This window comes from Pituophis catenifer, unplaced genomic scaffold (assembly GCF_029215685.1).
Source record: "Pituophis catenifer annectens isolate HBS135680 unplaced genomic scaffold, rPitCat1.0.hap2 SCAF_1, whole genome shotgun sequence".
NCBI classification, from domain to species: domain Eukaryota; kingdom Metazoa; phylum Chordata; class Lepidosauria; order Squamata; family Colubridae; genus Pituophis; species Pituophis catenifer.
The window spans coordinates 116,288,077-116,313,924 of NW_027256881.1; the positions used below are offsets into that span (position 1 = coordinate 116,288,077).

The 25,848-nt window shown below is 37.9% G+C and overlaps 1 protein-coding gene across 5 annotated transcripts in view; it reads right to left on the reverse strand.

Moving 5' to 3' along the window:
- Window positions 1-25,848, reverse strand: part of MYO6 (myosin VI) — a 79,386-nt gene that overhangs the window by 48,502 nt on the left and 5,036 nt on the right. For 4 of the 5 annotated variants that reach the window (XM_070954445.1, XM_070954430.1, XM_070954423.1 and 1 more), the window contains exons 2-11: window positions 21,978-22,047; window positions 21,062-21,135; window positions 16,826-16,955; window positions 15,603-15,708; window positions 14,530-14,585; window positions 9,418-9,515; window positions 8,132-8,296; window positions 6,339-6,419; window positions 3,048-3,228; window positions 990-1,134 (exon numbers count right to left, since the gene is read on the reverse strand). In XM_070954445.1, the coding sequence (XP_070810546.1) occupies window positions 990-1,134; window positions 3,048-3,228; window positions 6,339-6,419; window positions 8,132-8,296; window positions 9,418-9,515; window positions 14,530-14,585; window positions 15,603-15,708; window positions 16,826-16,955; window positions 21,062-21,135; window positions 21,978-22,047 (1,106 nt within the window). The remainder of the gene's footprint in view (window positions 1-989; window positions 1,135-3,047; window positions 3,229-6,338; window positions 6,420-8,131; window positions 8,297-9,417; window positions 9,516-14,529; window positions 14,586-15,602; window positions 15,709-16,825; window positions 16,956-21,061; window positions 21,136-21,977; window positions 22,048-25,848) is intronic. The other variant, XM_070954439.1, reaches the window with a different exon arrangement.

Genomic DNA, 25,848 nt, shown 5'->3' on the forward strand with positions numbered 1-25,848 from the left:
CCCTCTTCCTTCTCAACATTTTCTCACAATGATAATCTGATTTTGTAAATCTGAATCCCATTGTGATATTCTACATGACAAAAGGGCAGCCCATTGGTTTTGTGTAGCTTTCAGCTATTTCCTTCTTTTTTCTTTTCTTTTTTCTATTTTTCCTTTCCTTTCCTTTTATTTTTCTTACTTTACATTAGTTTGCATTGGTTTTTAATTTTCTTTTTTAAAATTTTTAATTATACAAACAAAAGCTAGAACAAGATAGTTATGGGAGATACAAATGCTATTGTTTTGTAGCAAGAGTTAATAAAGTAGAATACAAAGATCAGAAAAATGAAATCTGGAAGAAGCACCAAAACACCATTAGCCAAATTTTGTATGCTTAAAGGAATAAAAGATTCTGTCACAAAATTATCACTCTTATAAGATAATGGACCCTGTGGGCCATTTAGAGTGGCTCACCATTCAGGAAGCCTGACAGCATGATAGTTCTGTGGATTATTTGCATGTTTACAAGTTATTTGCAAAAACACTCCTAGGCACCATGCAGACTCTACTCTTAACATAAACTTCACGTTTGTTCTTTGCTTTTAAACTATTATTGCAACATAGATATGGATTCAAGCTGAGCTGAGCCCCATCGTAAGGCTTTTTAACTTCTACTAATATTTGACAGCTTAGTATTAACAGGTAAAAAAGAAATCCTTATTGTTATTATGCAAAATACATTTTCTCCTCACACACTGGGATGAAAGGAAACATTTTACATGGTGACAGATATTATATTACTCTAAGAAGAAGAAAAAAAACCACCAATTTACCTTACGGCACAAACAGGGAAGGGGGAGGGGAAGCTTGCCCTTCTTATACACTCTCAATAATTCCAAAACAGCTCAAAGAAGATATTTTAGAGTTGATATTTACAACTTTAGGTGCAAAAGTCATAGCAAACCTGGTGAGGACAGCAAGAAAGATTTGCTTGTTCTCTTGCAACTTACTTGATAACCGTCCCTTTGGTGCCCCCTGCTGTTGTCAGCATGACTCTGGTGGTTAAACTCACACGGAGATCATCCTCATCCAAGCCAAGTAGTTTAGCACAGTATTCCAAAGACTGGGCAGATTTATTTTTCAGTGTACATCCACCTGATGAAAAAAAAGAAAAAGGTTTACTAATATAGGTATATGTATGTATGTATGTATGTATGTATGTACATATATGTGTATGTAAATGTCCGTGTGTATGTATACTTTTTAACAATTGGAGTGTTCAGACAATTTAAAAATGATGGCTGATAAAATCTGTCTAGACATTGGTATTTGTTTGTGCCATATACTAGGGGTGGGTTCTACTTGCCTTTACTATCGGTTCGCAATGGGATCATGTGTGCGCGATCGCTTTGCTCGCACGAGCGCCTTGCTTCTGCGCAAGCGCAGATCGCTGATGATGACATCCGGGGCAGTGGGCGGGGCCTCCCTCTGGTTTTACTACCGTTCTTGCGAACTGGTCCGAACCGGGGGCAACCCACCACTGTCATATACGTATCATTTTTTAAAATTGTCTGAACACTCTTAATTATTAAGAAATTATACATAATTAATGGATACCTTCAACACTGGCATGCAGGCCAGTGAAAAGAAACCTAGCCAGCATCCACTACCTTAGAGCAGGGATTTCTGCCAAGGAAAATGGAAGGCAGTAACCACTAAGGAAAAATTGTTAAAGTGTTCTGTGGTTCAGTTCCTAGCACTGTCAGTTAAGAAAGGAGCAGGTAATAAGAAAAACCTCTGCCCAAAATACAGGAATCCACAAACTTCATTAAAAACTTCCCAAGAAGAGCAGGGTATAACGTATAAATTCAATTTAAAAGCAATTCTGTGCACAAGCGGTCATGAAAATTTTATATCACTTCAGTGTTATCTGTTCCTCTTAAGCAGCAGAATACATATTTAAAACATCAAGAACGGTTTCAAATAAATAATCAAGCTACACTTGATATATGATATTCATTGACCCTCTTTGGATCCCACTGTTTCTTTCCATTTGTACATCTTACAAACGTATCTCACTCTGGCCTGCCACATTGTCAAGACATCTCTCCAATTCCACACATTTCTCTTGGTTTCAATATTCACCCAGCATTTTAAATTATGTGTTTGGGGGTAAAACAGTAAGGAGTAAAACAAGCCACAGCGGTAAAATTTAGAGACCACTGTTTCTTCAACCCACACTGTATCTTGCATATAATAAAAGGGGAATAAACTTAGCTCTGGATTTCATATGATGTTGAGGACTCAAGTGCATTATTTCCTACGTTTATTTACTATATTGGAGTCACCGGAGAAGAGCCTAATGTTGGGAAAGATTGTGGGCAAAAGAAGAATGGGACGACAGAGAATGAAGTGGCTGGAGGGAGTCACTGAAGCAGTAGGCGTGAGCTTAAATGGACTCCAGAGGATGGTAGAGGACAGGAAGGCCCAGAGGAATGTTGTCCATGGGGTCACGATGGGTTGGACATGACTTCGCAATTAACAACAACTTACTATATTCTTCTATCCCTACAGGGGTGTGTGTGTGTGTGTATTACAATTACATTATCTGTTGCTTCTTAATTTCTTCTACAGTAATTTGGTTTTTCTTTGTATATTGCTTGGTACTTTTAGTACAGGGTGAATGATCAATTGAATGAATGATAATCATCCTGGCATCATACAGGAGCTTGCTCTTGATCCATTACAGTAGCTGTAATTTTACTTGTCTTAATTTCTCCAAGGAATTAAAAAAAATAGTTTTGGCCTTTTTAATTACATATATTTTTTTCCCCAGTTTAGGAGAAAGAACTGTGTAAAGTTACCCTAGCAAGTGAGAGAATTAGCATGCCTTATTGCAAATAGTTTTAAAAATTATTTTCAAATATAAACTTTTTAAATATTTGCTAGGAAATAAGAGTCTTAATTTCAGAATTAAGTGGCAGCAATTTCTACTTTCAGCATTGCTCTTTCAGTGAAATACATACAATGATTGATTATGTGCCATCAAATCAGCAAAACAATCTAACCAGATGTGCTGCCAGCTTCTTCAAAATCAATATTCCCCAGATGTAAAACACCAGCAACCACTCGGAAGAGGTCCAGCTTCTCTTCATCATTAAGCCCAATCTTCTTCATTGCAGTGCACATCCTGTTAAAATCTCCATGGTCATCTAGCAGAGGGTCCTTCAAGGAACCTGATTTTTGGTACTATAAACAAGAGGTATGCTAAGTAATCACAAAGGGACAAGGAATCATACTTCTACTGATTAATAGCGACCCCAAATAAACAGAATAATACATGAAAAACGGAATTTTAAATTCTGCTTAAAATCTCATGATTTTTAGACAAGATGGGGAATCTATCCAGAAACAAAAAAACAGGGAGATTTCGGATGAATGAAAAAAGGCACTGTGAGGGACAAAATATGTCCCAAACTTAGTGAGAAGTGGAATCATCAAGGAAGAATCTACTGTACTGCTAACACGTGGGCAGGAACATGAGCTAATGCAAAATCAAAATGGGTGGAGAGCTGCAAATTCATCCCAGATCTCCCTGTTTGTTTTTGTTGTTGTTTCTGGATAAGATTTCCCATCTTGTCTAAAAATCCTGAGATTTTAAGCAGAATTTAAAATTCTGTTCTTCATATCCTCTTCTGTTTACTTTGGCTCGCTTTCACTTCATAAAAATACTACTGAATCTGTTTGCATACGTAATATCCTCAGTCCAAGTGCTTTGCGTCACAGATGCAAGGTATAGTTCCTGAAGCCTGCATATAAAGTGCTCCGAACAATTGTTACTTACACAATAAATGAAGATAGTGCATTTGATTGGAACATAGAAAGCTTCATCTAGCTCAGCTCTTCCACTGGCTGACAGAAAAATGTATTTTTCCTACCAGGAGAGTTTGCATATAAATTGAGTGGTAGATTTTTGATGCTCTGGCTCCATTAAAGCATCATTTTAGAGGGAAAACCCTTTACTTGAGGCCAGGAATGGATATCGTGAATGAAATACAAGATCACATTTGAAAGATTACAGTAAATAATGATCCTTGGAAACAGAACCAAGCATTCATTTCAGCATGATGGCATTGTTTTATCGAAGTTTATATTTTATACGCATACCAACAGTTTTGATTATTTATCTATTTAATTTAAAACAGGACACATTATTATCAATTCAAGGTACTAAAGATTCTAACTAAAAATCAAACTAATACATGCAGAGAGAGGGCATGCTCAAAATAATTGTTCGTCTTAAAGAATATGCAGAAAAACCTGTGAAATCCCAAACAAAACTGTTCTAAGAATATGAGGAAAAAAAGACTAACGTGCATCTACTGAACTCACACCACACAATAATTAAAATCCCAGATTATACAAAATGGTCACCTCATCTTCCTGACAGGAAAGGACAAAAACAATGCAAACATTAATTGACTATTTGTATTAATATAATTAAACATGATACAAAGGGGAAATAAATAAGACAATTCTCTCAGATTAATAATAGTAAGGTTAGGACAGCTGACATTACTGGAAATCAATTATAATTATTCTCTTCACCTCTATAATACTATCTAGAACTGCTCCCTTCCCCAATTTCAATGTCATCCTCCGAGATATAAACTCAGAAGCGCAAAAATTCTGGATATCTAACTATCAAACAGATATTGTGTTCAATCGGGACAATTGTATCAATTTGAAAGCACTTGAGGCTCTTTTACTGCCAAGCAGGTGTTCCTTTCGCTTAGGGACCAAATCAGTTATATAAAAGATGCATCTTTCATTCACCTGGCTGGCTTAGCTTTCCAGACGACAAACCCACATTATATATATTCTCCTCTGTGGATAATAGTATGTAAAAATTCAATCAAGATCCTTTTCAGTGGTTCTACCTGCTCTGCTGCACCCATAACTGATGTTAATTTGACCATCTTGATTACAAAATGCTTGTTCAAATAAACTCTTAGTTAAATGGTATAGAGCTATTGCTTTACTATTATTACGACTAAGGTAAGAAGCAGACATTTGCAAAAAGATATTTGATTGAAGTAGAATTTGAATAAATATGATCTGGTACCTGATAATTTTAAATCTCTAAAACATGTTTGCTTTTTCTTTATTTTTCCTTGTTTTATTAAGCATGAACCAATTCAGATCAAAACCACTATGAATGGGGAGGGCAGGAATTTAATACCGGTAACAAAAACAAACACACACATGCCTAAATTTGGAGGAAGCCCATGCACAGTTGGGGCTACTGTGGTTTTTATTCTAGATTTAAAAGTGCAAGGACACATATACATGACCTTGAATTTTTCTCCTCTTCCTTTTTTCTTTCTTTTTTTTTTCATTTTAGTATTATAATTTTTGTAAAATTGCTGTTTGTTCTTTCATTTTTGTTAGTGTATCTGTGTGCGAGGGAGGGAGCGAGGGAGGGAGGGAGAACATAATAGCTACCTGGGAACAATCCCAGGTATTGAATTGAAATGTGTGTTTCAGCCATTTTGGTCTATGAGTTGAATTGTTCTAAAACGTTTCTACAAAAAACGTTTTGTAAAAACTTCAACCATTCTGGGCACAAGTATTTGAACTGGGAAGGAAAAGGGGGAAGAATGGGGAATAGTTAACACTGAGATGCTTCTTTGGCAACAGAATAGATAAAAACTCCTCAGCATCCCTGGCTGAGGAAAGGAAGAGAAGATTGAGAGTGGAGGGGAGGTGCGATATTCCATTCTGAGCTCTGAGTTGAGGGGAGGGAAAGATGGAGGGCAAATTATGGGAAGAGCAGCTTTGCCTTATTTGTCCTGTGAGCTCTCCATGTTTTGTTTCATCTGAAAATCAAAACATCTCATATGTCCTTATTTCTTCCAGAGCAAGGCTGATATCAAACATTTCAGCAGAACCTCTGGACTACAATGTTTTGTTTCAAGTCACAAGCAAAACATTTTCCATTTGGTCTATATGTCATTGTGCACTGAAGTAAAAATTCAATGGGATTTTTAATTACAATTCTGTTTTGGTTTTGGTTTTTTTTAAAGAACACGGATGCCAATTTGGCTACAATTCTGTCCACACATGGACAAAATCCCACAAATCAATCCAGCTAAATATTATCAAGTTTGAATTGTTAAGAAAAGGGCCTGATTACAGATCCTTGACAGTTTTGACAGCGCCAGTCTCCTGTTGCAATGCTGAGCTGTTAGCACTTGAAAAAAGTTGCATAAACCAGATTTTATGCATGATATTACCAACAACTGATGGAAGTTCCATATTTTAATGTAAGAAAGGAACGTTTGAAATAGGTATCTTACCTCAGGACTTTTGCGATTCTGTAAAATCTGCTTATCAGTTTCTTTAGTAGCAAAGTAGCGAGTGCACCCACGGTTTAAATACTGTTGCAAAACAAGAGTTCACCAGTCAATCAAAACCTCAGCAAGTGATGTTCAATATCAGGTATCTAGTAGCAGAACTACCCCTTGCTTTCTTTTTCTCAAGTCTCCTCTGGGAGCTGAAATCTATAGAGCTTTAATTGCTAAGGTTCAGAAACACTGTGCTAGGCACTTAAATTCAGATTTAATTTTATAAATTCAGATTTATTTAATTTATTTATTTGTCAAGCATGAATAAGGTAACAGATATAAACATGATTATGAATACAGGAAATGGATACAAATAAAAGGAAACATTAGGACAGGGACGGTAGGCACACTGGTGCTCTTATGCACGCCCCTTACAGACCTCTTAGGAATGGAGTGAGGTCAACAGTAGACAGTCTAAGGTTAAAGTTTTGGGGGTTTAGGGATGAAACCACATAGTGCATTCCAGGCATTGACCACTCTGTTGCTGAAGTCGTATTTTCTGCAATTGAGTTTGGAGCAGTTTACCATAATTAATTAATTAATTATTAATTCATTAATTAATTAATTAGTATTGTCAAAAGTCACATTTAATGCTATAGGGAAGTGTTCTTCAATGAGAGAGAAGCAAAGCCAGTGTTTTTCCAGAGTCACTTCTCTGAGCAATCCCAAGGAGACCAGAGTATTTGTTTCAAGTTAACCATAATTTCATATTAACTCAAATGAGAATCCTGATCACTGATCAATCATAATCATGATTTGTAAAAACAAGAGAGAAGCATATACTCCAGTGTGAAGTTAGGATATTGTAATAAAGTCTGGTTAAAATAAACCAAGGTTGCTAGGCAACACTTAAAAAGGTGAACAAAAGCTGATGTCTTAAATAATATTTGTGACAATATATCAAAAGCAGCAGGAATGTGATAAATCAGTTTATTATAATATTCTAACACGTCTAATACTATCCAACGTTACTGCCTTACATATCTATTCCAGAATATAAAACAGAAATATACGATATAGTGCCTTTCAAATGTTTGAGGACACAATTACATATGATTGAAACCGCATAGTCAAAAGTCACAGACTTGGGCTGCTAAAGTTCAGAAGCTCTGGAGACATCAGGCTGATTGCTCTTGGCACAGAAGAATACATATACAATACAGATAGTTCTTGACTTACGACCACAAATTGAGCCCAAACTTTCTGTTGCTAAGCAAGACAGTTGTTAAGTGAGTTTTGGCCCATTTTATCACTTTTCTTGCCACAGTTGTTAAGCGAATCACTGCAATTATTAAGTTAGTAACATGGTTGTTAAGTGAATCTTGCTTCCCCATTGACTTTGCTTGTCAGAAGGCCGCAAAAGGGAATCAACATGACCCCATGACGTTGCAACCATCAGAAATATGAACCAGTTGTCAAGCATCCGAATGTAAATCACGTGACCATGGGGATGCTGCAATAGTCGTGTGAAAAATGATCGTAAGTCCCTCTTTTTCAGTGCCATTGTAACTTTGAATGGTCACTAAATGAACTGTGGTTAGCTGAGGACTACTGGTATATGACAAAGTGATTCAACCAAGTTTGGTCCAAAATCAAGCTTCAGCACAACAGATTCATAGATCCAAACTTTTACAATCCATTAGTCACATTGATTTGAATAGGCCTGCTCTAAGTGTATCTGAATCCAGTCTACTATAAGTAGTTAAAATGAATTTTCAATATGGTAATACTTTAGATCAACTTACCCTAAAGTTATCTGGCGAACTTAAATACAATTTCTCCCTTATATTTTCAGGGGCTCCAGCACATAGCCTATAGAATATGTGGTAATTCCTTTCTTCTGGGCCTTGAACACAAATCCTGGATTTCTCCAGGAGATAATGTGACACAAATCCACCAACAACTGAATTCTAGGGTTAAAAAGAAAAAAAGAAAAAAAAAGCAAAATTGTGATTCCAAAGCACAAACTCTTAATTCTTTAAATATATTATATGTACTTTCTAATCCATATAGTTTCTTGAATACATTTACAAGTAAATGAAATTTTTAAATTATTTAATGTTAACATCATTAGATCAGAGATGCAATTTGGTTAATCTCTTATTGTTATGACTAGATAGTTCCTACAATTTCCTACCAGCATGATGAAAGTCCCAAGTTGGCAGAAACTACCAACCATCATAGACCAACATATCTAGAGGACATCAAATTGAACAAGGATGCTTTATGTTAACTTATGTTTAACTTATCAAAAAAAAAAAAAGGTATATGGTATATAATTCAGATTTTTTTTTCTGCCTTTTCTCATTTTTCCCATTGGCAACCAAAATTTTAATGCTAGCTCAGATTTAAAGTTGAGTTGTAGCTAGAAGATATGAGATTGGAGATGAAGATGATGATATGCAATTCATATTATAAAACTTATTTTGTCTTTAGATCAGGGACCTCGGAATTCTTAAACTAAAGTCAGAAGAATTTTTAAATAGCAAACAACATATTGTAATCCAAAATGGACTACCATACATGACATGCCTAGTTTAATGAAAAGAAGGACTAGGGTTGATATGATAGCAGTGTTCCAATATTTGCGGGACTGCCACAAAGAAGGGGGAGTCAAGCTATTCTCCAAAGCACCTGAGGACAGGACAAGAAGCAATGGATAGAAACTAATCAAGGAAAGAAGCAACCTAGAATTAAGAAGAAACTTCCTGAAAGTTAGAACAATTAATCAGTGGAACAACTTGCTTCCAGAAGTTGTGCATGCTCCAACACTGGAGGTTTTTAAGAAGAAACTGGACAAATTTGTCTGAAATGATGTAGGGTTTCCTGACTGAGCAGGGGGTTGGACTAGAAGACCTCTAAGGTCCCTTCCAACTCTGTTATTCTATGTATTCTGTTTATTCTGTTTACATAAAAGTGTCTTAAACAAGTGATCCATACAGAAGGGCACAAAGAAAATGCTATATGAGTAATAGGACCTATCAAAAGAAGAAGATAAGAAATTTCACCACAGATAAAGAAATATAAATACCTTTTCATTGAAATGGATTTCTACAAATTTTCCAAAACGACTGCTATTATTGTTACGAACAGTCTTTGCGTTTCCAAATGCTTCTAGTAGTGGATTGGCTATTAAAAAAAATGAAACAAGATTAGCACAATTTTTAATAAACAAAACTTGGATAAAAGCATGTTTTAATATCCAAAACAGAGAAATGAAGACATAAATCTAATCCTAACCCTCTCTACCCACTGAAAAACTGGACCCGAGAGTTGGAAGATCTTTCTAAACCATCTGAAATAATGAGTGCTAATAAAAATGCATATAGAAGTTGACTAGCATTATGTATTTTTTAATATGAGAAAAACCATCTTATGAACCAAAGGCTCATACAACTACTTCAGTTGCATGCGTGAAGAAACAAAAGCTTCTCTCAACATTTAAAGATAAAATTTCCTTCAGATTAACTCCACTCTGGGTGACCTCATGGAAATGTCCATATTGTATTGTTTTCTTCATTAAAATACGGGAATGGTTTATTATTACCTTCTCTGAGATTCTTTTTGAATTTCACAATCTAACCTACAGCTCTTGTTGTTCCCCCTGCTGTTCTTCCATAAAGGTACTAACCAGACTTGGCCCTGCTTAGCCAAGTAAAGTTACTTAGCATTGAGTATCAGACAAATAAATCCTCAAATCTTGAAGGGAAGAAGACTCTCTGTTCCCACTAGGTAAGGGCACCCAATGCAACAGTTTGGATCCCAATCACTGTATAATCTTCCTAGAAATTGTTCCACTTAAAGATTACCCTTTGCTGTATCCTAATATTAACAGCTGTTAAAATATTTCACTAAAGTATTTTAACAGCTATTAATATTTTACCTCACTAAATAGTTTTTGAATAATACTAGTGTTAAATCAAACGGAGTTGTTTGGAAGTGCATTAAATAGCTCCATGTTAACTGTTCCATGTTAATAAAATAATCCTGAATTATAATGCATATCCCATCAGCATGTGTGCATGCAATAAACCAAACCTACTTAATTCAATGTACAGTTCAAGCAAAAATTCAAGAAAAGGGTGGTTAAGATTTAGGCATTAGACCAGAGAACATGCATATTGGGGATGCCCAAAAATGAAGTAAACGACAACAACAAAATAATCCATATGTAATAATCTGGTCGATGCAACTAGAGACAAATCGCAAAGCACATACATTTCCCTGTCCTGGAAAGCAGAAGATGATACTAAATTAGCTATTGGTCCTCTGACCTCTTAGACCAAGGAAAAGAAGAAGAAGGTAGTTGTGAACCTTTGGTGCTGCAGCCATAAGACACAGATATAGCCAGTGGTCTTAGAACAGGGGTGACAAACTCGATTTCATTGAGGGCTGCATCAGGATTGTGTTTGACCTTGGGGGCCTGGGTTGGGCATGGCCAGGGTGAGTGTGGCCAGCTTGACATCACTCATGTTGGAGGCGCCTGTGGTCGCCCAAGCGCTCTGCCAGCGAAATCAGGCTCCTGAGCTCCGTTTCAGCTGCGATGGCCTCCTGCAACCCTCTACCAGTGAAAACAGAGCTTGGGAGTGCCGCCCGTGGCCCTCGCGAGTTCTGTTTTCGGCTGCAATGTCCTCCTGCAACCCTCTGACAGTGAAAAAGAAGCTCGAGAGGACTGCATGCAGCCCTCCCAAGCTCCATTTTCACTGGCAGAGACACTGCGGGCTGTCCTTCAGTGTTTCCAGGGCAGCCCTGCTGGCTAGATCTAAGCACCCTGCAGGCCGAATCTGGCCCCGGGGCCTTGAGTTTGACACCCCTGCCTTAGAACCAGCAAATGCCTGGAGCCAATCCAGGCTATACTGATTGAGCTTAGTCCCCACATCACTCAGCAGCAGAAGACAAGAATATTCTTAAGCAAGCATGCTTGCAAGTGAGCTATTAAAATAAACATTGATAAGCTTAAGGACATGGTCATTTGTATTGGAAGGACACTTCTACAGAGTTTATGTAGACAAATGTATAATGGGAACAAACCAACCTTTGTAGTTAAAACTCTCATAATTCCCAGCCAGCCCTCCTCACTAAAATACCTGGGAATTCTGGAGTCCCATGACAATTTGAGATGTCAGACTAGAGAAAGCTGACATGAGCTATATGATCATACTAACCTATGAAGACTGTTCATTACCATTCCACATCTACCATCAAAACTGACTCTATCAGGCATTTATTAAGCAAACTGAAGAAACACTTATAAAGGTAATCCTCAATTTATGACTACAACAGGGAAAAGATTCCATTGCTAAGCAAGGAAGTTGATAAGGGAATCAAACCTGATTGTACAATCTTTTTTGCCAAGGTTCTTAAACAAATCACTGCAGTTGTTAACCGAATCATGTGGTCATTAATCAAATCCAGCTTCCCCCATTGACTTTGCTTGTCAGAAGCCGGCGGGAAAGGTTGCAAATGGTGATCACACGATTCCAGGAAAGCTACAACCATTGTAAATACATGCTGGTTGCCAAGCACCCGATTTTGGATTGCTTGACCATGGGATGCTTGTAATAAGCATAAATGCGAGGACTGATCATAAGTCACTTCTTTCAGTGCCATTGTAACTTCGAACAGTCACTAAACAAATGGTTGCAAGTTGAAGGCTAGATATATTTTGCCATAGTGGCAGTAGAAATCTATTTAGGTACAGCTTCTTGAATAAACAATTTTGCCATTCTCAAATTTTTTGGTTGGGAACAGAGGACTAACTTTATATGTAATGCTTGATTTTCAACTCAAAACTGATCTAATATTCATTTAGTCCCAAGAATGCATGGGACCTTGAGGGGGAAGACAAATAGTATTATGTAACTGACATAGTATTAGAAAAGGAATTGGTCATTAAAGGTAAGGTTAAAAAAAAATTATTGCTGAATTTATATATTATAAAGATAAATACAGATTCCTGGGATGGGGGAAAGTGTGTGTGTGTGTGTGTGTGTGTGTGTGTGTGTGTGTGTGTGTGTGTGTGTTGGTTGTCTGTAAGTTAAAACAAGTTGAGTTGGCAAGTGACCTTTCAAACTACCAACCTGTCAGGAAAATGCACAGAACTGCAACACAAAGATTCGATGGTTACAGGTACAAACACATATATATACACGCACTACAAAAAGGCTTGGTGAGTAAGTCCTTCTGTAGTAATAATGCATCCATGCAGGTTAAGATGTGCTTAAAACAAAAATGGGAGCAAATGTGTATTAAGAGCAGATGACCTGGAGAAGGCATTTATTTCAAGCTTCCCCATCCCCCAAATGAAATACCTACGGGTACCAGTGTTGGGAATGCAGCTTCGGACATTATGCCCAATGGTCAGCCACTTTCATAGGTGCCATGGATAATGGAATACTTATATATTCCGCTGTAATTAAGCAATATCATTCTCAATTATTTTCCTGGAAGCACTGCTTTGCAGTAAACCCTGGCTATGAAGTCCATCAAAAGTAGGACTGCTTAGGCTACGCTAATCCTTCGTAGCCTCAAAGCATCTTGCCACTGGGAAAGGAAACATATCATAGACCTTGCATTTTTCAAACAAGCATACATGTGAACGCTCCACTCATTCATCTGAATACACACACAAACACACACAAAAATCAAGTATGTGAACCCACACACAGACCATTCATTCATCTATAACCTCCGGAACGGTTTAATAGCTTAGCTGAATACTTCGGACAGAATATATTTACTTTTATCACAAAGTAAAGAATTGTAGTGCCATAAGGGAAGGAAAAAGTATGGAATTATTTCCTCTTTTATTATATAGCTTCCCTTCTTTTAAGTCCTTGATACCGGAATAAGCTATTGTTAACATCCCGCTATTGATCTCCAAGTAAGCCACTAAGATCAGTGTTTTCTGAAGTAAGTCCCATTTCAAATAACTTCTTCAAAGAAATGGCAAACAGCACCATGCTGCTTGTATTAGAAACTGTTTAAAGGTAAAGGTAAAGGTAAAGGTAAAGGTAAAGGTAAAGGTAAAGGTAAAGGTTCCCCTCGCACATATGTGCTAGTCATTCCTGACTCTAGGGGGCGGTGCTCATCTCCGTTTCAAAGCCGAAGAGCCAGTGCTGTCCGAAGACGTCTCCGTGGTCATGTGGCCGGCATGACTAAATGCCAAAGGCGCACAGAACACTGTTACCTTCCCACCAAAGGTGGTCCCTATTTTTCTACTTGCATTTTTACCTGCTTTCGAACTGCTAAGTTGGCAGAAACTGGGACAAGTAATGGGAGCTCACCCCATTACGTGTCACTAGGGATTCAAACTGCTGAACTACCGACCTTTTGATTGACAAGCTCAGCGTCTTAGCCATTGAACCATCGCGTCCCTTATAAAAACTGTTTGCAGGTAAGCAATTCTTACAAAGACATTAAGGGAACAGATAGGGTCAACACAATACTCCTTCACTCATCCACAAATACATCTGACACACAGAAAATACTTCTAACTGAATCAGGTAGAAAACATGCCTTTAAATTCAGAAAAAAGCTTCAGTCTCCGCACTCGTGCCAAAGACTTGACACAAAAGTTTTCTAGATGGCTCCAGTGGTTGCCTAATTCACCATACTTCTCATTCCGCAACAAAACTGGAACCACATTGCAAGATCTACTGGCAAAAATCTTCCAACAGTGCTTGCGTACATACAATTGCCCAGAAACATGTTCTCCTTTTGCTGGCCTTATTTTAAAGCCTCTGTTTTCTAAAGGAACTAGAAAAAAAGATTTCAGGGATGGGTAATCTGAGATTCCCAAACTCTTTTTTGGTCCCTGGAGCCGCTCCAATACAATCATTAAAAAAAAAAAAAAAATCAATAGTGTGATCTCCTGCCATTCTGAGACAGGAAGCTTACAAAAATTGTACCGTAAACCATTAAAAAAGCCTAATACTTTTAAAAAGGAAAAGAAAAGAAATATTAAATTTATCTCCCCACTGAAGAAAAACAAAAAGAAAAAAAAATATTAAACCTAGTCTCCACCCCACCCCGTTCCCCCAAAATGCAATAGCAATTCTCATTTTCAAGAAAAGTTACATTTAGGCCCTCTCTTCTTCAACAGATTCCTTGTTTCAATAAATTTAAAAGTAAGTATGAATACCTTCTACAATCCTGTCATCAATATCTTGTCCACTACCATAAGATTCAGTCAAATACCTATAAAGAAAAAAAAATAGCAATTTTTGAAATGCTCTTTACTCAAGTTTTAATCATACAGCATCCCTTGTAATTAAATGAGCTGTGTACAAAATTTATTTGTATCCCACCTTTTTTATTATTTTTGCAAATAACTCATGATGGTGAACATATCCAACATACCTTCATCTTCCTATTTTCCCCACAACAACCACCCTGTGAGGTAGGTTAGGCTGAGTGAGAAACTGACTGGCCCAAAGTCAAACAGCTGGCTTTTATGGCTAAGGCAGGACTTGAATTTGAGGTTTCTTGCTTCCTAAACTGGCGCCTTAACCACTAAACTGACTTAACCGAAGTGCCATTAGCTTCCTGCCTATTGAGAAACTGAGGAAATTATTATTTTGTTCGTCCTTTTATAGGCAAGAGCAGTGTTGCTTTTGGGATATGCCTGCTGTGAGTTGTTCTGAGGTCCCTACTCTTTTCTAGAATGCTCCATGTTCCTATCAAGTTTTAAGTGTAATACAAGTGAAAGAAATTAATCGGGCAGCGTAACTTTTGTATTTTTTTTATTAGTTAAGGGTCTTGAAAAAGTCTGGAAACAAGATATCCCTACAAGAGATCTGCTAGTCTTTAAAAAGTTGATCAGGACATGACTGTTTTCCTAGTCCTCTGGGCTTAGGTGACTAGTGAGTCCTGTTGGATGGGGTTTTTTTCGCCTATTCCATTCAATTTACCATTGACTGAAGTCACATCTGAGTTATGGATGGATGATTGGGTTTTATTCCTCGTTTAATGTTTATTAATCTTCGCAGAAGCACACTGGTTGAGTTGTACAGCCACATAAATTCTTGAAATAAACAAACAAGCATTCGTAAACTCTGTTATGGGACTTCTTTAGATTTAAAATTTGTTCATATTTCACTCACAATTGTTTTCAGTATCGGAAGTACATCCATTATGAATTCAAGATGTTTGGATTAAAATGACTGCACTTCAACGATTCATTCAACTAAAACACTTTAAGCTAAAGATACAAACCGTAAAACAAATTTAGTATTTTCTGTCTTGCCAGCTCCTGATTCACCAGACACGATGATCGACTGACTCATCTTGAGCACTTTCATGTCGCGGAAGGCTTTGTCAGCTGAGGTAAATATTGAAGAGGACAACAAAGTGAGTTTCCAACAGAACAGAGATCAATATTTTCATTACTTTGAGAAGCACTATAATATTCTATTGTAAACATTTGAAACACAAAAATAAATACATTTTCTTTTTCAAGTATACAGCTACCTATATTTCTTGAATGAAAAGAAGCAGTGCCACAAAAGATTTGTGTAAAATGCTGATGCTACATAGGTAGTCCTCAACTTAACAATCATTTGTTTAGTGACCGTTTGAAATTGCAGTGGCACTGAAAAAATTGACTTATGACCGTTTTTCAAACTTATGACCATTGTAGCGTCTCAATGGTCATGTGATCAAAATTCGGATGCTTGCCAACTGGCTCATATTTTTGATGGTTGCAGAGTCCCAGGGTCATGTGATCATCTTTTGTAACTTTCTGATAAGCAAAGTCAATAGGGAAGCCAGATTCTTTACTAAGAACTATGGCAAGAATGGTAGTAGAATGGGACAAAACTCACTTAATAACTGTCTTTCTTAGCAACAAAAAATTGGGGCTCAATTGTGGTCATACGTCAAAACTAGCTGTTCAGTATTACCACAGCACTCTCCTTAAGACACCAAGTCTTAGACCGTTAAAGGTCTATAGCTTGGCAGTTCAAGACCCCAGTGCCACGAGACGGAGTGAACCAGCTCCTGCCAACCTAGCAGTTCAAAAGGATGTAAATGCAAGTATATGCATATGTTCCACATATAAGTATATGGGAAGGTAACAATACTCTGTATTGCAGTGTGATGTCATGTTGGCCACATGACTGCAGAAACATCTCCTAGACAGCACTGGTTCAAGAAACAGAGATGAACACCGCCTCCCTAAAGTCGGTTACAACTGATAAAAACCCACAGGGACACCTTACTCTCCTAAAAGTAACCAAAATACATATAGATTGGAGTCTTAAAAGCAAACTGTAATCCAAGCATCCAACTTGTTCATGGTCATACAGATCAACTGCAACAGTTCCAGCATCTTGCCTTATTTTTATCAGTGTGAAAAGCAAGAGATAAAAGCATCTTAGACAAAATAAAAGCTACAGAAAATAAAAGCACTGAAATATTGGAAGTCAGAGAAATCTTACCAATTGCATAAACGTGAGGCGCCAGCGTCCCTAGTGACTTGCCTTGATACTTTTTAATAACATCTAATGAGTAAAGTTTTGGTATATCGAAGTAAGGATTCACTGCTATCAGGATGTTGGCTACATAAGTCTGGAAAGAAACCCCACAACAGAATGTGTTATAATCACATGGATTTGGAATTTCTGTTCTGTAAACTTTGGAGGTCTATTACCAATAGATGCAGGCATTCTTCTGAGGGAATGTTCAACACATTTCCAAGGTCAATTTCTTGAAGTCAGAACCAAATCGCAGTTGCAGTTTTTATTTTATTATTGTAATATTGGTTTAATAATTTTAAACAGCATCATTTCGTATGCTGATAAATTACAGTGTAAAAAGCCACTGAATACATAAGGGTATATTTTGTAAACCCTTTAAAATAAATTATCAGTGCTAGTAGTTGTGATTTCTTATGTAGTGTATGCTTACAATTAGGTGCAATACAAATAAATCAATTACAAATTAATTAGTAGCAAATTATTTTCACACAAAGTATCTTTAGCACGTCTGCTCATTTTTCAAGGATGAACTGTGATTCCGTATAACTTAAAATTATGATCAACACAAAATTACACATATTATACAGTGACTTATTTTTCTTTAAAAAAATAATAATGAAAAAGAACCTAGAGTAATGGGCCTATACAAACATAATGGTACATCAGAATTTAAGAGGCGGGATTAGGAAAAAAAATTTTTTTTTTAACATAACTGTTGTATCCCTGCTTCTGGCATTTTTTTTCAGAAGTTTCGTCTTTCTATTTCCCAGCTGGCATTTGTCAAAGCAGATGGCAGGGTCCATGTGCAATTTAGACCGAATTTGTTACATATGATCAGGCAATCTAATAGCCCCATAAAATATTAAGCTGGCGGTTTGAGCTGGGAAGTGTCAGGGGTGATATGGGGTTCTTCACTTGACAGAAAGGAAGACAAGCATGCATCTTTTGCTTTTCAATGTACTGTGGACTCTAAAAGAATTGCATGTAAAGATGAGTTATGCATTATTATGTGCATAATGCGCAATTTGAGTAGGTGTATTCAATAAAAACTGAATGCTATATTGAAAAATTAGTCTAGCGATCATACAGCTTTCCTGCTTCTTAATCAATTGAGCAATGACAGAGGGATTTTTTTTAATGTATTACTTCCATTCACAAAATGAAGATTCAAAGTAAATTTCTCCCCAAATTGCTTTGTGACAACAGATGGAGTGAAAGTAATGCAAAAGCAGTCGCTAAATAGCTAGCAGCCTCAGAAACTTTAGAAATCCTGTACATAGCAGCTAGATAACAAGTCGCAAAAACCATACTTGTATGGTTTGTTAATTCTTAATGTGAAATTTGCTTTTGTGAAAGAAACAAAGCAACACTCCAGTAACTGGGTGTAGCACATAAAAATGGTTTGATATCAGGATTGTGCACAGCTGAAAAGACCACATCATAAAGCCTATTGTACAGTACAGAAAGAGTAATCTAAAGGCTTGATAGATTAGTCTAGTTAATCTATTGGCCATCCTATAAGAAAATACTGGCAATGAAGGAGAGCTGGTGGAAAACAATTCAATTAGTCAGGAAAAAAGAGTCTTCCCTCTTCCGGCAAACTACCCGAAGACTAGGAAACCCAATAGCCACCCACTCCATCTCCCCAGTCAATTAAGTGCCAATTCAAGCTTGAGTGGAACATTTCAGAAGGTTGTACATAATCCTTGCTGGTAATATAAATGAGACCTAACAAGTTTAAAATTGCCCCCCACCCCCCGCCAAATGGCTCTGTACAAGAAGCAACCCTTAACTCATCCCTTAAGAACATAAGACTCCAGGTGTTTATTATGTTCGGGCTGTAATAACTCCATAATAAAACCAGATTCACAGCTGGTGGGTGCCTCTGCTAGCCTCCGTGTTTACATTCATAGATCAGCATCCGTGTTTATGTTCATAGATAAGACTAGTTATGTTCCAAAACATTGGGGCTTGGGAATAATTGGCTCAATTTATAATAAGAACAATAAGAATGATTCATGCAATTATACAGGCCTATCAGCCTTTTGAGTGTGGTTAGCAAATTATATGCTAAGCAAGCAGTTAATCACAAATTCCAAGACTGGATAGAGGCATGGGGCATAATCCAAGATGAGCAGCCAGGATTCAGAGAACAGACGTCAACAACAGACCACATTCTGTGCTCTACTGTCTTGCACAAAGATATACTCAAAATAATAATAATAATCCTCCTTCTTTGTGGCCTTTGACACAACTTCCAGGAATTTTTTTTTATTTTTTTTTATTTCTCCGGAGACTCAGGGCGGCTTACAATGCGTTAAGCAATAGCCTTCATACTTTATACAAAGTCAGTTTATTGCCCCATAATCTGGGTCCTCATTTTACCTACCTTAGAAAGGATGGAAGGCTGAGTCAACCTTGAGCCTGGTGAGATTTGAACTTGCAGTAATTGCAGGCAGCAGATGTAAGTGGATGTTAATAAGTCTGCTGACTAATTGGCTGACTAGTCCAACTCCTTTGGAATTGCCTTGTGGGGGCGGGGAAATATTGACAGCTACCACCTCTTTCTGATACAGAAATTATACTCCAACACTATCTTAAGAATGAAATACAATCCCCCAACTTCAGAAAGGACTCGGACAGGGACATATTCTTTCCCTCTCTTTTTTCAAATTGGACATCATCAATTCAACGGTGGACCTTCTTAATAATCCTATACTTCTCTACACTGATAGTGCCACTACAATTTCACAAATTCCTATAAGGCTGTAAAAAGCAATAACAGTACTATTTTGGTACCACAGATCACCCGGTTCCCAGTTTTGAAAAATCTAAAATTCTGGTCTTTGCTAAGAGAGCCACCCAACTGCCTGGAGAGTACAAGAGCAAAAATCAGAGCTGGTTATAGTATTGAAATACTGTATTGAAATACCTTGGAGTGGTTTTCTACCTTAAAGGCACTTGAAACACATACCAGAACCGCATAATGAAGCTAATTTAGGTCTAAAAGGGCAATTAAGCACTTATTTTATACTTGGTAGAGCACAATTAATCCCTGCAGTATTAAATCACTTGAGGCCAAATCACTGGCCCAAATCCTTTATGGGGCAGAAGTAGATTTGAAATTTATGCAAAGAAGGATATACTGGAAACAGTGCACACAAAATTTCTGAGATCAGTCCTTGCTGCACCCAAGGACAGCAAATACCCAGTTAAGACTTGAGATAGGAATACCTACAACCAGATAAGGGCTTGGAAGAAGAGGATACATTACGGGCTGAAAATCCAAATCTTCCAGTTGAACTGACACTAGTTTTAATAAAATGATTTTCCTTCTCCCTGGAAACCGGCTGTAGAGCAGGATTTGGTATTATATGGGCTTTCTGCACCATGCCTAATTTCTTTAGGATATGACCACGCCAAACAACTGCTCAGCCCAAGAATAAAGAGGATATGGAGTTTCAGACTGAAGTTAATAGGCTGCCCTAACATGGCAGAAATTGCATAGATAAGAGCGCTTGGGAAACAGGAAGATATCTATAAAATCTAACTTTTCCCAAGCTGATATTTCAAAGCAGGTGTAACATCTTTCCATCCTCACTGCTGCAAGGCAGATACTCTAAAGCTCATTAACTGAGCATACCTCCTCATGAGGCGACAAATAGATCAAAGCCATTTTGCATGCATTTGCACTGCAAATTCTACAGGGATGTCAGATCTGCATACTTCTACTATGAAAATTTCCAGGAAGACCAGACCATTTCTATGTGAACTATCTTCTAGAAGATTCACAATCTTTTATTACTTGTGCAGTAGTCAATTCCTTTGTTGCTGCCGAAAATAAGGCATAACTGGTTATACAAATAATAACTTCTGCTTTATTTATCATTTTAGGTTCAACACATACTAGCCATTTTGTTTTTAGATGATATATAGTAAATTTTACTTTGTAGATTGTAATATTTTAGATTTACACCTGCACAGGTAATTGATGCACCGATATAGTATATGTCATATTTTTATGTTATTTCATTTTTGTTATGTTAGTATTTTATCACATCTATTAGATTTTACTTTGGTGTTGTATTTTTTTTTATTATTTTCACTGGTCATTGACCAAATAAACAATATATATTTCATATTATGAAATATATGAAAACCCCACCCATATTTTTCACAAACTGAGATGATACTTACATAAATTCTATCCTTGCTGTAGCGAACTCTTATATTATGTAAGAGGGTAGCTTCATTTAAATACATTAGGGAACCTACAATGAAAGCACAACAATAATTTCGTAAGTACCATATATCCTGCCACTTTTCCTGAAAGAAATCTGTGACAGACTTAGAGGAAGTGAGATAAGGGCTCAGGATCTGTGGCAGGCCTAGAGGATTATAGGAAAAATTCTAGTCTCTCTCTTTTTTTTCTTCTTCTGTTCAATCGTCTCTAATTCTTGGAGACTCCTGAACAAATCTCTGAAGTTTTCCTAGCAAGGTTTTGCTTTTTTTTCAGAAGTGGTTTGCCCTTGCTTCCTTTACTAAGACTAAGAGAAAGTGACTGGCCCAAGGTCAATCAGCTGGCTTTGTGCATAAGACAGGACTAGAACAAATGGCCTGCCTGAAAGAAACAGCACTTAGACTTATATATATATTCACAGCCCTCTCTAAGCAGTTTACAGAGTCAGCATATTGCCCCCAACAATCTAGGTCCTCTTTTTACCGACTTTGAAAAGATGAAAGGCTGAGTCAACCTTGAGCCGGTCAGGATTGAACTCCTAGCTGTGGCCAAAATTTGCCTGCCATACTGCACTTCAACCACTGCAACTAGCCACAGCTAAGGCTAATCTGATAATGCTGCTCCTGCCAGTAGCATTCTTCAGTAGCATTCTTCATTCAGACTCAGCACATGTCAAATGGCACCCTTTAAATACACAGTAGGCCAAACAAATCACCCAGGGTTCCATTCTGGGGGGGTTGGGAGGGGACACTTTACCTAGCAACACTCATTCATTTGCGAAGGGCCTTGGTTCAAGCAAAGAGCTGGGTTTTGGCAACCTCAATCTATATAGAGCCCCTGCTACCTCACTTAACGTTTACATGGCTCACTTACAATTATCCTCCACATCCTTCTTACTGTCCTCCTCTGCGGGAAAGACTTGGTTGATAGCAGCAAAAATGGTCTGTCAAAGAAAAGGAGATATAAGTTATTGGTTTCTGTTGGAAAGTAAAGAAAGCCTTATTATTAGAAGTAATACATAAGCAAGCACCTTCATGTAAATCTGCAGGAAGGGAAGTTTTGTGCACAATAGCTCAGTTTTCCTACAAGGATATAGCAATAGCAATAGCACTTAGATTTATATATCGCTTCACAGTGCTTTACAGCCCTCTCTAAGTGGTTTACAGAGTTGGCATATTGCCCCCCAAAATCTGGGTCTTCATTTTACCGATCTTGGAAGGATGGAAGTCTGAGTCAACCTTGAGCCGGTAGGAATCGAACTCCTGGCAGTCGGCAGAATTAGCCTGCAATACTGCATTGCAACCACTGCATCACGACAGGTCTATAATGCAGGAAATGCAACCATGCATTTTCAGGAGTTGCCAGTGAAATATAAAAGTAAGGGATAGCAAATATATGGAACACCAAATTTATGATCAAGAGAAAGTACTTTTGATACTTGATGAAGACAAATCACCTTAAGTAACAAATTTTTTAAAAAAGATTATCTGGTGATTATCTGAACATTTCTATGTACGGTTTTTGGTGAGGAAACAAATTGCTTTGCCAACAGCTTCTTCTAAAAAGATAATTCACTTCTCAGTTGAACCCACTGCCCTAGCATTTCCCTGCGGTCTCCCATCCAAGTATAGATAGGCTCAACACTGTTTACCTTCAAGCCCAGAAAGTCAGGCAGGTACTACCACTTGCTGCAACTATAGATACTGGCATACAGTACTGCAAAATATTCGGAAACTTACCACCCAAATCACTACTGAGTACTAACCGAGTTTTGACTTTATTCCTGTTCAACAGTAACTGTTTTTAAACAGTTCTTAACTATTCCTAAGTTTAAGGCTCCAAATTAGTGGTATATTTAATATTAGTTGCTTGGAGACAAATGTTCCAATCAGAATTTCAAGTTTCTAGCAAGGTAAAAGTGCTGTCTGATCTAATCATTCCCCTTGATCTTAGACAAAAGTCTGAGAAACAATGTAAAATTCTTTTATTTATCTCACCTTTTTTTTTTTTAAAAAAAAAAAGTCAAGGCAGAAATCCTCCTATTTTTCCCTCAACAACAACCTCATGAGGTGGGTTGGCTGAAAGAAAGTTACTGGCCCAAGCTGGCTTTCATGCCTAAGGAGGGACTAGAATTCACTGTCTCCCTGTTTCTAGCTGGTGCCTCCACCACTCCCCTTACTTTTGTAGGTGTGGCCAAATTGACATAGCGTGTACCAGGGTGAAATCCAGCGGTTCTGACAGGTTCTGGAGAACTGGTAGCAGAAATTTTGAGCACTTCAGAGAACCGGTAGTGGAAATTTTGAGTAGTTCGGAGAACTGGCAAATACCACCTCTGGCTGGCCCCAGACTGGGGTGGGAATGGAGATTTTGCAATATTCTTTCCCCAGGAGTAGGGAGGGAATGGAGATTTTGAAGTATCCTTCCCCTCCATGCCCACACCCACAGAACAGGTAAGTAAAAAAAATTGGATTTCACCACTGGCGTGTACTATATACATATCTATTTTAAAAAGTACAAATAAAGTAGTTATATCATTACAGATACAGAATTTAGGAGTGTATACCTAATACACACAAATTATCTGAAGAGAGAGACTCCGGGGACTCGGAAAATCTTTTCTACCTCTCAATTCTCATTCACCCTGCTAGGAATCTGCAAAGTGCCACATTTCTCTAGTCCTTATTAAGCCAGGACAACCAAATGACACTTTCTTGATTTCCTGGCTATTATAGTCGGGGCAGAGAAGCTACCTCAATGTCCCTCTTTGTGGAATTCAGAGAACTCTGATCCTGATTTTATTTACCACCATTTCTAAGATGGGAACCAATGAAAAGGGTAATATAAACCTGTACAGGTATTCCTCAATTTACGTCCATGATTGAGCCCAACATTTCTGTTGTTAAGTGAGACATTTGTTAAGTGAGCTTTGCCCCATTTTACGACCTTTCTTGCTACAGTTGTTAAGTGAATCACTGCCATCATTAAAAGAGTAACACAGTCATTAAGTGAATCTGGCTTTCCTATTGACTTTGCCTGTCAGAAGGTCGCAAATGGTGATCACATGATCCTAGGACTCCATGACGGTCATAAATATGAGTCAACTGCCAAGTGTCTGAATTTTTATCACGTGATCATGGGGAGTTGTAAGTGTGAAAAAGTTGTGTCACTTTTTTCAATGCTGTTGTAACTTTGAACAGTCACTAAATGAATCGTTGTTGAGGACTATGTGTACAGCTAATTCAGATTTTAAAACTCTGATGTAGACCCAGCAGCTGTTCCCCATCCAGGAACAGTCCCTTCTCTTGCCTGAAAAGCCTAACACTTATTAATCTCTCTCTTCCTTATGATGCAGGAAGCTGCAGCTCCAAGAAAACGCTGTCTTACTCAGTGCACTTACAGGATGATTTACGCTCCTTGAACCCAAACCCAACCATCAGTAATCACTGGTCAGCTCCTGAATTGAAACAGCTGCCCTATACTGTGGACAATGACTTTTTGTAAAAAGTAGTATCACTTTCCACTGGAAGAAATTTGAAACGGCTTGTGCAGATTAGATTCCAGAACTGATCCAAACAAGCATGTGCAAAATTCATGAACCAATGAGTCGAAAGCAGCCTCATCTGTTATTTTAGAAGAAAAGACTTTTTATTTTAGACCACTAAATTGGACCACTAAATAAACAGCATTAGGACATAAGGACTCCTGTATTCGGAAGAGTTATTTGATTTATATCTCACTTTTTCCCTCAGAATAAACAGCACTCCCTCCTGCAACATTTCCCACAGCAACAATCTAGGGCACGGGTGTCAAACTCGATCGTGTCACGTGATGCATCGTGACTTTTTTTTACCTTTATGGAGCCGGGATGGGCATGGCCTGCGCATGACACAACTGGCCCATGGGCTGCTAGTTTGACAGGCCTGACCTAGGGTCTAGGTTGGGGTGAGGGGAAGACAGTGACCATACCAAGAGTTTCTGTGGCTAAGAGAAGACTTGAATCTGGGTTTCAACAACCTGCACCCCTCTGGCTCTGAGTTGTCTCTTACAAAGACCCAGTGTACAATCTGGGGGTCCTTCTAGACTTACGACTCCTACTCAACGATCACGTGATAATCATGGCTGGGAGGGCCATTGCACAGTTTTGTGTTGTATGCCAGTTACGCCATTTCCTGGATTAGGAGACTCTGATCACAGTCACTCTTGCCCTAGTTACCTCCAAATTGGACTACTATAATGGACTGTATACTGTATATAAGGCTGCCCTTGAAAAGTATCCAGAAGATTCATCTGGTGCAAAATGCAGCTGCCTGGGCAGTTAAATGTGCTCCTAGAAGAGCACATATGACACCTCTACTCCATGAGTTGCATTAGCTGCCAGTCTGCTTCCAGGTCAGGTTCAAGGCATAGAATCAAGTTACCTGAGGGACCAACTCTCTCCAATTACATCAGACCCAATTACATCCCATTAGATCTAGCAGAGAAGACATGTTGTGAGTACCATCTGCAAGAGATTTATATTTGGTGGGTCCCAAGAGGCGGGTCTTCTCTATCAGGTTAGCACCATCCCCATTAATCTTACAGAAATCTCTCAAGACCAGGCCTTGGGGGGGGGTCCTACAAAACTTACAATGCTTAATGCATTGTAAGCCGCCCTGAGTCTCCGGAGAAGGGCGGCATATAAATCAAATTAAAAAAAAAAAAAAACTGATGACATGTTTAGATGGCTTCGCTTTGGTTGATATAT